Consider the following 12,502-nt stretch of genomic DNA (forward strand, 5'->3'; position numbering starts at 1 on the left):
TTTTCATTCCGGAAGGCCACACATATCGAAAAGATGTTTAAAAAACGAACGAAAAAACACGAATTAACGATATAACATCTCGTCACGACACCACCGCCATTCACGTCTAAGTACCGGAGCAAGTTTCTTGGTAGTGCCAAAGTAGTCGTGCTGATACACGGAGAACGTTTTGTCATCCTGGGTATCTTATCAGCTGCCTGTGGAAGATCAACCACAGCGCCACGCGTCCACCGCTAGACTTACAATACATTCTTTTCTCTAATGTTGGCCTTCATGCTCATTCACCCTATCGTCATTTCACATTCCAATTTGCGCAATCTTTCGGCAACTTCCTCCCTTTCGCACGTGTGCGAAAGTCGGTTTCACCAAGATTGATTGATTTGTGGGGTTTAACGTCCCAAAACCACCATGTATGATTATGAGAGACGCCGTAGTGGAGGGCTCCGGAAATTTTGACCACCTGGGGTTCTTTAACGTGCACCCAAATCTGAGTACACGGGCCTACAACATTTCCGCCTCCATCGGAAATGCAGCCGCCACAGCCGGGATTTGAACCCGCGACCTGCGGGTCAGCAGCCGAGTACCTTAGCCACTAGACCACCGTGGCGGGGCCGGTTTCACCAAGCGTTCGCACTTTACGAGGGCGCACGTCAGTGACGTGTTGGATGGCAGGATCTTTAAACGCTGCCTGGAAAAAAAAAATGGCAACGACTTCGCCGCTGAGGCAGATAGATGGAAAGATGACAGAGAGAGCAAAGATTGGCAGGCGACGAAGGGGAGAGACAATGCGCGGTTGGCGTGCTTCTGGCGCTGCGAGCAGCCGACCAGAGCGGCGGGGGAGGGAGTTGCCCAAGCGCGCGCGAGAGAGAGAGATGTAGCGGGAGACGGGGCATTTCGCGCCGTTCGCGCTGCTCTTTCGCTTCCCTCTGCTGCGCGCTTATAAAGTCGCGCCCGACGCGAATCCGCGGGTTCGAACCGCCGCGTAAACGGCGCTGTCGTTCGTCGAGCGCGACGAAGAGGCCGCGCTTTCTAGTCGGGCGGGCGGTTTCGCCGAAAGAAGAAGCGATACCACTCAACTTTCTCTTTCAACTTGCGCTCGGTGTTTCGCCAGTGCGCGCCGGACTCTGCAGACGCGATGTCGACGGAGAAGTCGCGCTTCCAAGTGGCTAAGGTGGACTACGTGAACGAGGCGATGGCGCCTGACGACGACGATGACGTGCCGGAGACTCCCACGGCCGCGTCCATGGGAGGTGCTCCGCCGCAGTGCCTGGTTACCAGCGCGTCGGCCTCACCCACCGAGCTCACAAACTACGGCACCGTGTACGACACGGTGAACGTCAAGAGCCTGCTTCACTACACGCACGAGGCGCTGCCGCGCGTCGACCACTACCGCAACATCATGTCGGTGCACGGACACGTCAGTCGGCCCACGCTCGACGAGCTCCACTACAGCGGTCGCGGATCCATCGCGGGACTCACGCAGGTAAGTGACCTTCGATTGAAAAAAGTATGGCAAATGCGTTCTGCAAGTTCTGAGTGAAACGGCAAGAACGACCGAAAGTGGAGCAGTAGGGATTCGTCTTAGAAGTGTCACTACTATCAAAATGGCAACTGCATCAAAGGCAATGATGAAACGCGGCACAGAACGGACTCTTGAATCTACTTTTACCCAATTAGCAGCGCACGTTATTGTTAGTGCTTCATATGCAACGCATATAGCACATATATACACAGTGATGTAAAACCGTGCACGTGGTGCCGCTCTTTCCTCGGTGAGGTAAAGGTGTCTAACTCAGTCTAATATTTTTACGTCTACGGCGTTACCTTGGGTAGCCAAGCTAGCTATTGTCTAGTCGTTCAAACTTTGTACAGACAAATGGGGGGATTGTCCTTGCTGTTTCGTGGGGTTGGTTGTTCTTTTTTTATTCCCGCCAGCATGTATTTTGTTAGTGTTACAAAGACGGCCGGAAGCACTAGCAGGGTCTGTAAGGGAACAGAATAATACCTTTAGTACATGAGCCGAGTCTGAGTGGAAAAATTTTGCCTTCGATTGCCGGAAAGAAGATATACCGCGCGAGTTTCTTGTTTATTGGCAACCTTATGGGCCACAACGAATCGCCTCAAAACAGGTAACACAAAAGTGGAAGTTCTGATGCCGGGGACTGTCGGGGTTTGTTCATTATCTTGCGTGTATTGTTACCGTACATCATTAACAAATATAACAAAACAACCAAGTTAGACTTCGAGCGGATTCTATGAGCTTCCTTGTGAATGTTGCGTGTTGCCAAGTCTTGATAACTTCCGGCTAACTTATAGGCACGGATTTCACTAAGGGCGTTGACGAGAATGGCCCGAATAACCACACCCGGTGCGGTGGTCTAGCGGTTATTGTTCTCGACTGCTGAACATCGAATCCCGGCTGCGGCGGCCGCATTTTGATGGAACCGACAATGCCCAGTGCACTTTGATTTAGGTGCACGTGAAAGAACTCCGGGAGGTCGAAATTTGCTGAGCCCACCGTCCCTCATGATCGTACCGTGGTTTTGGCACGTTTAACGACTGCAATGAATACTGGCGTGAATAGCCACGCAGCCGGCGCTAAGCTGAAGCTGGAGTGACTTCGAATTAGGCAACTTGCGACCAACGTCGCTCAGCAAGTCACGTCACTCAGAGATAAGTTCGGGCTTCGAGTGTGTACCTAGCCGAGCTGACAGTTTCTAGGGGCATCTCTGAATCACTAGCGCGTCATGTTTGTAAAGAGCCGAATGTTATCGGATATGACCGATTCATTCTGGCTAGCTTTGATGTGCTCGTAAATGGCATACGCGTATACTATGCGCGTGTATGTTTTAGTGTTTACTTAGCGAAGTTTCTTAGAGATAAATTGTGTACCCAGCGTGCACATGTGACGTTCGGAGTGGAGTGACGATGAACCAGCTGTGAGCGATTGCTCCGCTCTCCGTCGAAGAATGTCGGCGTGTAGATTGTGCACCAAAGCATTGTGTGCGGAAAGGGGGGGGGGGGTGTTCAAACAGGGAACACTTGAAGATGCGTGCTCTGATGGATGTCTTCTGAAGTGCGCAGGTTGTGCCGTACCGGCTCGCATTTCCAAGTCCCCCTCATAGTTTGAAAGACGTAACAAAACGGTAATTCCATCATTCGTTCAACCACCGTTACCGTATGCTTTTGAAGAGAAAAAATGACTCCATCGTCCAGTGACTCGCGACAAAGCAAACCTAATGCAAAAGGGCTGAAAAAAAGAAAGCTAATGTTCTGTTGTGAACAATCGATGCTGATAAGGCAGTGTCTCGCGAGAACTGGAGGTGATTAACGACGCAACTAAATAGGAAATTTCCTTTCAACGGTACACCAGGACGACTCCTGACGCGTCCTGAAGTCACAATGCGCGTCAGCGTGTTCTGCACTTGTACGTTTTTCTGTATGTGAGCGCTCTATAGACAAGCCCACCTTTCGTCAACTTGTGTCGGCATTTGCACGAGCTTTCTGTTCACCGGTGTTTTTACTCATCGCTTTATCTTTCACTCGCTTCAACGTCTTCGGGCCTCGCAAGTGATTTTTGTTTACAGCATCGACGGGTTTCCCGTCCGCGTGCTTTCGTTGTACTTTGCCACGAACGCTTAGCGTTACTCGAATGACAATGCGTCGAGTCGGTACGTGCTTCCAGAGGCGAGCCGTTCTCGCCTTTCAGTTCGGGCGCACCGCCGATGCGCGGCTTTCTCACACGTGTGATTCCTTCGTTTTAATCTACCGACTGGGCCGGCGTGACCTGTTGAACAAACATCGACGTTATCGAAAGTGATGGGGCGTCGGGTCTCGGCAATTTGATTTGTTCATTAGTCCCTCTGCATATTACATGCTATCACATATTATTTTTATATATATATTCGGTGTTGCAGTTACACGCAACCGTGACATCAGCTCTGCATATTTAGTGTTGCAGTTACACGCAACCGTGACATCAGCTCTGCATATTTAGTGTTGCAGTCACACGCAACCGTGACATCAGCTTCTTACGCGATATCCACCTCTGTGCCTGGGTTATGCCGGCTTGCTTTAAAATGCATTCACACCGCCTGGACATTGCCTGCTGCGCATTTGAGGTAACTAAGTAGCCATTCGAGATATTGTTGCTGGTTGTTGCGTAACAAAACGAGTGCGCGCCATCGCGATGACGATAACGTGAAGAGGCGTCAAGATAACGCGGTTGTCGGTGGCAAGTATACATACAGAGGTTTATATAATCTGACGCGTGGCATACTTGGGCGTTTTCATTTCGTCTCCGATCTCTTCTCGTGGACATGCGCCATTAAGAGTAACGCAAAGCCAAAGAAAAGCCGCTAGACTGCAGTTATGTCACAGGAGTCAAACTATAAGAGGCAATTCTCCCATGATAACGGTCGGCCATAAACGCAAAGCCAAACAAATTAACGCATGCGTGTACGCTATAGCACACGAAGGTCTTTCTGCGCATATTCAGTGTCCTACTTGACCGATCTTATTGTTCTCGAGCCTAAAGTAATCGTACTTCAGCGCCAATTGCTCAGCGCCGATTGCTCAGGTGAAGTCCAACCAGCGCGACTCAATAGCCTCATAACTGTTACAAATCAAACATGTAGGGCCTGTTTGCAACGAAAATGGTACAATACTCGTTTGTGTGCCTGTGTTTATTATTTAGTTGCATCTATCAGTCTGATCTTGAACAATCTATAGATACAATGTTATTCAACAATTTCAAGTTCTAAAGGCTAGTCTGAATACTTATTACTTGTAGGTCTTCACAATGTTATCGCGACATCATGGCGAATAATTGTTTTTGCGTAGTACAAAACTTCAGTACAACACAAGTGTAAGCTAACTAGGCAAGTCTTACCTGTGCACCTTGCTATAGCGTGAAAGCTATCGCTTAGCGTCACAATGCGGAGGTGTGTCAAGCGCGACCATGTCCAGCATACGTCACTGTGTTCGTGCGCGCACGTGTTGCGTTCTTCGATCACCACCCAAGTGACGGTGACAGCATAGCACAAAGGAAGGGCGCTTCAAACCCAGTTTTGAGCGCTGACCCGTTGTCACAGACACCGTTCTTTTGAGGAACGTTCACAATGTCCTGTGATTGCACAAGCTCACGTCCATTATTGCCGAGCAGCTATACGGATTCCGGAACAAGCTGCGCTTCTTTTCGCCATGTTCGAAACTGTCGCATTGTCACTTCCCGAAGTGACTGGCATCACACGAAAGTGATGTCAGCGTTCGCGAACGCAGAGCATGCACGGACGCTGACTTCAGACATGGCCCTTTCTAGCACGTATAGGACAAGCACTCGCTGCCTTCTTTCCGGCAGGAAGCGTGTGACGCTTGTCTATAGCAGGGGTTTGTCAGCTGCTGTCAGCGACGAATTCCTTCTTACGTAAAGTTTAAATGCCGTTTTGGCGGGAACGTCAACTTGTTGCGTTGCGTAAGGTTGGCATGCACTTCGTGCTCTGCAAGGATGCGCCTGTCGGCTGCTGCCGGTGAAACAAGCTGCTTTTGCTGCTTATTCCGAAAGGTCAATGTCAACACACCGTTCAAAGTTAAAAAAAAATCTATTTGACAGAATTCGCGTGCCTTGCGTTCGAGGAGTACAGGAGGCAGACGCTAACGCCCTCAATAAGGTGACAATTCCAAATATGGCATAACTTACATTTGCTAGCTGGGAAGGCTCTCGTCGGCATGCTGATGTGGCGGTGGATACTCTTTTACTACGAAGTTGCACGTGTAGATTTATGCATTTGCACATCTTTATTAAACACATGTGCATGCGTAGTTTACGCTCATTCAACGTTACAGTGTGAATGTTCACAAAAAATCACAGCATATTCACGGATCGGACGGTGATGAGTGGGGTGAAGCGTCAGTGTGTCTGTCTGTCTGTCCGTCCGTCCGTCCATCCACTGCTAACACACTAGAGCACGCAGTGGATGGACAAACGGACGCTTTACCCCATTCACCACCATTCACTCCGTGGATATGCTGTGAATTTTTTATTATAACAGCGCCATCTATCCTCTTTATTCCTCAAATTTACAAAAACCTCTAACGCCATCTAGTGGACAATTCATAAACTAGAGGTGGCTACATACACATTACATACAAACGGAGGAGGAAATCACACAATGAGCTTCGCCCCTAAAGACCCCAACAAAAAAAATTTGCCGCGTAACGTGTGCATCATTGCAAATACCGTCGAAAAATGCTAGTCTTCTGTCGGGCTTCTCTTGGGCATTGCTTCGAATTTTGAACTCAACGAAGAAACACTAGGGTCATTAGAATTAAATGTCTGTTTTCTAGTAAAGGAACACACCATCTGATACTTAAGTATTAACGTTGAGCCCCAAATATGCGCAATACTTGCTTTTCGGTCGACCATGTTCAGTAGTATGAACGCAGTTACCAGGTGAGGACGGCTGAGCGTTCAGCAAGTGCTTAAACTTTGGCCAGGTGGCTGAATTGCGTGACAGACAGACAAAAAAAACTATTGTTCTTAAAATGCCCAATGTTGCTAAGAAATGAGCTTTCAGAGCAATAGTGCGTACAACAGCGATTATCTGTGCCTTGTATGGCAAGGAGGCCATATGGGGCTAAGTGATCAGTTCGGTTAGTAATGGTCGTCGACACCGTTTACATAACATTCTGATACAGGAAGTATTTCCATGCATGATGAGGGAAGCGTGCAGATGAGAAAAAAAGACCTTTGCTCTTGTATACTTTCCCAAAGCGTGCATTTGACCTGCTGCCCTTTCCTGCAATAGACACCGGGCAAATGTACGCGCTTGCATTTCTTAACTTCAGATGGAGCTCAATCTACTTCACCGATGACACGTCTCACTTTCGTGTTGTAACCGATTCCTATGGACGGATAGATGCAAAACTTTATTGTTAGTTCTGAGGTGCACGACTCAACGCGCAGTGGGCCGCTCCCACGTTGGGACAGTCAGGCCAAGCACGAACACCGCGTCGTGAGCCCTTTGGACAGCCTACACTTCACAGACATCGCGGATCTTGATAGCGGATAGCCGCTTGTCTTGAATGAATTGGTCCTGCACCGTAACGAGGGTCGGCGCCAGACCATCTCGTCAAGGATAGCGTTACAGTGCCTGTAGGAGCGATTGGGATGCACGTCGGGATCAATTTTATGTCGTGAGGCTGGGCTGGGATACGAACCTGTCTGCAATGTCTGGGTCAATTCCTGCGCTTGGTTTAACTTCTTATTTTGGAAGGGGAAAGGTTCTCCTGCCGAGATAAAAGTGCTGTGTAATTTTGTTGTAACTGGTTGAATGATCTCTATTTTCCACAACAGCTAGTTCCCGGAGCCCTCCACTACGGCGTCTCTCATAATCATATGGTGGTTTTGGGACGTTAAACCCCACATATCAATCATTTCCACAACAGCTGGCTGGCGAGGAGTTTTCCATGCTCGCGAAAAGCGAGACCTCGCGTCTTGGGGTGGGCCAGCTCGTTCAGGTTCGTGGGGCCTCACCTGATGGATCCCTTGTGAGCGGGGAACCACATGAAAGTGTGGGTGGTGATGCATTTTAAAGACGATAGTCTTTCTTGGGGGGGGGGGGGGGGGGGCTTAGACGCAAAAATTTTGGTCTGTCTGTCTGTCTGTCTGTCTGTTTGTCTGTCTGTTTGTCTGTCTGTCTGTCTGTACATACATTTGCCTGTTTGTCTGCCCTTAGCGGTATTTTAAACGGCACCAAAGTGGCCAAACGATACTCCTAACGGCCGACCCCATCCGCAGCGCCCACTAAAATTGCTCAAGGTTCAGCATTCATACTTGTGTGATTGTCAATTAAAAAGCAATTATTGCGCATACCTGAGGCACATAAAACACGCCGATATTCTGTATGTGTCTTTTACTATAAAAGGCATACAGAAGGAATTTTACGGACCGTAGCGTTTATCACGTTGCGCTGACAATGCAACGCTTGCACGAGAAGGCAAGTGTTTCCAACGCTTTGCTAAGGTGGTGGCACCTACCCTTCGCCTTGCGTTCTACGCCTTATCACCTCCGAGACGGGCGCGCATGGTGCGGGTGCTTTGTTTTCTAAGATAACTGCCAGATAGCGTTCATGCTTCACGTTTGACGTGACTTGATGCGCTCGTTCGCCTCCGCTGCACGCTCGAGGCACTCTGACGCAGCGCCTCCAGAATACCATTCGCCGATTTTCTTGCGCAGAACATCGAATAAATGCCTTGTTCACTCTCTCCAGACGCAAGTCTTTTTTGACATTTGCAGTATAACATGCAGATACGGGGCCAATTTTTTTTTCACCCCTAGTCGTGGAGCGTACGATAGCTACTTCATTAGAATGTTGATGCATTATCCGAATATAAATGTCATACGCTCGGTAACATTACGTAATGAGATTAGCTTAACTCCTCATGAATCCGTGACAATCAAGTCTCATATGATACAGTATACTCACAGATTGAAACGGTAAAATTTACGACTAATTAATGCACACACTTTGGTTTACAGCGTCTATAGCTTGTACCTCAATGACGACATTTCGACTCGCTTGCATCTGAGCTAATGTTACCTTTAGTCGCCATATTTGCAGTGACATGACAAGGTTTTTCACCAGCAGTTACTCGTAACGGTCGTTATTCTCACGAGTTCTTATACACGTTGCATTTGAATCCGCGCGTACTACACACAGTTCTCGCTGCAGAGGAGAAGCATACAGCATATTACGCAGCGCGACCGGGACTGTTCTTGGAATTACAGAATGTGGGCTATCACTGTGGTTTCCTAGAAAACGCAAAATGGTCGCGGTTCTGCTTGATAACTACACCGAACCGAAGGTGCTAAATACTGGCAAGTGTTCCGAGGGCCATACTTCTGAATGACAAATATGCCATATCAGGGACGTTCGCTTGGCGTCGGATATTGGCGTTTGGTTGTTCTGAGTTTCTGACTCACAGCTGCTAGTCACTAAAACTAAAAGTTTAAACAAGTCCGACTACATAGTTATTTTGTTTCTGTATCACCGTGTCGTGGTGAAGACCAGGACCAGACGACAAAGCTGAGTTTAGCGCTGATCATATTGTAATCATGTACCAACTAACTTATTAGTTAATCCATTATGCTTGTTTTTTCTGTCGAAAGGGGGGAACAATGCTTCATCTTTGTATTCCAAAGGTTTTTTACAGTGTTGTTGTTACTTAATTGGCGCTTCTGATAATTAACATTCGAACACGTTTGACACAGCCCTGCTCGTTGGGTCGAAACTCAATGCGTGTATAAGTGATGGCCCGTTGCGTGGGTGCTCTTTGCCGCGCTCTGTAAATGCTGCGTCTTTTCTTTTTTTTTCCTACTTTCATCCCTCGTCGTTTCGTGCTGCTGGATTCTCGCGTCGCTCGCATACCGGGGCCGCCCGTTAGCGCAGCGCTATTGTTTTGCAGAGACTCGCTGGGAAGCCGAAAAATGCCTGGATCGATGGCGAAAAACCATGTGTCGACAGCAGCTACAGCGAAGGCCTCCATGCAGAATCATGCGCTGTTTACGTTTATTGTGCATGTTTGTACTAGTTGAGTTATACCTTTCGTTCAGTTATGCGCTTTCTATTTCTCTGGCCGAGCGTTTCTAAGCTCGCGCTGCCCGCCACCCACTTTCCTTTTTTTACCAGCACATTACTGCACCCTTTATTTCTAATTTTGTGCGGTTAACTCGCGCGTGAAGAATGTCATGCGGAGATATGAATATATAGTCGCGCAAGGAAATCGCTCCTTGACTTTTCTTATTTTTTTTAAACCTTTCTTTTCTGCTTCGGATGTTATTCACTGGTAGACGAAAAGCCATGAACACTCGTTTTCCACGGGTATACTTTCCTTTCAAAGTCTGAGGAAGCGCATCTCGGCTTAGCCTCGATGATTTACGACGAGTACTAACAGCAACATTAGTATCAGTAATGGTTAAGTAATGGTTATCTTTTTCTTTCTCTCTTTTTTCACCCCGCCGCGGTGGTCTAGTGGCTAAGGTACTCGGCTGCTGATCCGCAGGTCGTGGGATCGAATCCCGGCTGCGGCGGCTGCATTTCCGATGGAGGCGGAAATGTTGTAGGCCCGTGTGCTCAGATTTGGGTGCACTTTAAAAAACCCCTGGTGGTCGAAATTTCCGGAGCCCTCCACTACGGCGTCTCTCATAATCATATGGTGGTTTTGGAACGTTAAACCCCACATATCAATCAATCAAGTCAATCAATCTCTTTTTTTTTCTAGCACCGGTTTTCGCACCTTTTCTCCTTCCTTCTGTACTGTATAGCTAACCGTAAAAACTGCGATCAACCTACCTGGCTTCATCTACCTCTTGTTTCTCTGTCTCCCGCAAGGCGCGCGCACTCAAGTTGCCATGTCAACTGAGTGATTAAGGCGTTACGATGCTAAACTCGAGTACACGGGCTTGATCCCGTCAAGGGCGGTTGCATTGCAATGGCGGCGGAGGGTGAGGGAACACATGGAGCCATTTAGGTGCACGTTAACGATCCTCGGTTAGTCAAAATTATTCCGAGGTTGCCCACTACAGTCTGCTTCAAATTATATCGTGGTAGATGGACGTAAAAGCCCTGCACTTATTGTTTCATGACTGCCTCACAAACGTAGGTCTCAACCATGCCTCAGAGGGAGAGCGAGGCAGGGAAAAAGAAGGCAGAGAAGGAAAATAGCAACGTGCCAAACTTGGGTAAGGTTCTAAAGACATCCCGGTGACAGATATTCCCGTGACAATGACCTAATGACGAAGCTCCCAAGGAGGGAATATTAGAAATGATGAAATTCAATCTAATTCGATTGAAAGCCACTTTAAGAATGCTTTTCCTCAGTGACTAGAAGCGAGTACACGATAAAGAAATAATGCCCGCAGGTTGCGGGTTCAATTCCCGGCTGCGGCGGCTGCATTTCCGATGGAGGCTGAAAAGTTGTAGGCCCGTGTACTCAGATCTGGGTGCACGTTAAAGAACCCCAGGTGGTCAAAATTTCCGGAGCCCTCCACTACGGCGTCTCTCATAATCAAGTGGTGGTTTTGGGACGTTAAACCTCACAAATCAATCAATCAATAAAGAAATAATGCTCGATCGTTTCACCCTTGTTACAGAATGAGCGAACTGGCGAAGGAGCCAGACCAGCTCTATGGATATAGTAATTTAGTTCGGGAACTCTACAGCGGAATTCCGCAAAAAAAAAAAATATATATCTTTGCGTGTTGACCAGAACTTCCTACGCCAAGGAAACAACAGGTTTCGATATTTGTTTAGATAAATGATTAACGTTTTACCAGAGTCTTCAGTTATGGCACGCCTTCGAAATCTCACTTATTATGAGTGTTGATGTGGGAATAATTCGAAGTACCTGACCACTGAGAGTGGCACTTGCGCGTTTATGATCATGATATTTTTTTGATAGACCGTACAGATTTCAGTGGTACATACCCATTTCTTAGGCTAACTGTCCCCCCATTCGTTTTTGGTAGCCCAGTGTTGAGTGGTGGAATTTATCTAAAGTATGCAGTGCATAGCCGTTTATCATGCCCACAAATGTTACCATGAATGCCAAACATGAAAGGCTCTATCAAAAAAAAAAGCTTCTCCTTTAATATTAGAGTTTGAAAACTAAAGGTAAGAGGGAAAGATGGTGGAAAAAGCATACGCGCACGGAGTCACACTACTCACAGTCACAATATCACCGTCGAGGCTTTACATCTATGGCTATAAGCACATCCGTTCTCGTGGTCACGCCCCGACTACCGACGTCAGGTGCCCAATAATGCGCCGCGCTATTATGAAACGAGGTCGCTTCATTAGTGGTATCTGACATCAGTGATGCAGAGCCATTACTAAGCCCGCGACCAAGTTTCTGCTTCAATGCTTTGGAAAATACCAGCTATAAGTAGCCCTGCAGATATTCACAACGCTTTCGTTTTGTTTGATTGGAGCCTGAACGAGTCTAACCTCTTCCACTCGCGTAAGTTCTCGCACTTGTCCAAACTATTAAAAAAAACGTGTAAGGATAATGTCAAAATGAACACTCAATTTCTAATTATCTCGTTCTCGGCTTTTGTGATTCGGAGTTTCAAAAGTAAAAATCTGTTTCCCACTCGTCGCCAGGGTTGAGAGGGCAGTAGAAGCCAGAGGGTTCCTGGACTAAGGAGCCCTCCCACCTAAGGGTGACACCGGGCATTGCTCGGGGCACTGTTTCAAAAATGTTCACTTCTCTCTCTCTCTCTCTCTCTCTCTCTCTCTCTCTCTCTCTCTCTCTCTCTCTCTCTCCCTCCGTGTTTCAATCTAATGAGGATGTAAACATTTTTTTTTTCACGAACACTCGTTGTGGATGTACTCAATTTGAACTGCACCTCGAGCAATTTAAGGCTCGTTCTAGGCTCATAATACTTCTTGAAGGTCAGCAGACATGTTTAGCCTGCACTGAGGCACCCATGTACGCAAGTACA

The 12,502-nt window shown here is 47.6% G+C and overlaps 1 protein-coding gene across 1 annotated transcript in view; it reads left to right on the plus strand.

The window, feature by feature from the left end:
* Positions 1–994: 994 nt before the first annotated feature.
* LOC119188311 (solute carrier family 12 member 1-like) overlaps positions 995–12,502 on the plus strand; it is a 73,286-nt gene continuing 61,778 nt past the window's right edge. The window contains exon 1 of the mRNA XM_037436285.2: positions 995–1,483. Coding sequence (XP_037292182.2) covers positions 1,136–1,483 — 348 coding nt within the window. The 5' untranslated portion in view covers positions 995–1,135. The remainder of the gene's footprint in view (positions 1,484–12,502) is intronic.

The sequence above is a fragment of the Rhipicephalus microplus genome, chromosome 1 (genome assembly GCF_043290135.1).
Source record: "Rhipicephalus microplus isolate Deutch F79 chromosome 1, USDA_Rmic, whole genome shotgun sequence".
NCBI classification, from domain to species: domain Eukaryota; kingdom Metazoa; phylum Arthropoda; class Arachnida; order Ixodida; family Ixodidae; genus Rhipicephalus; species Rhipicephalus microplus.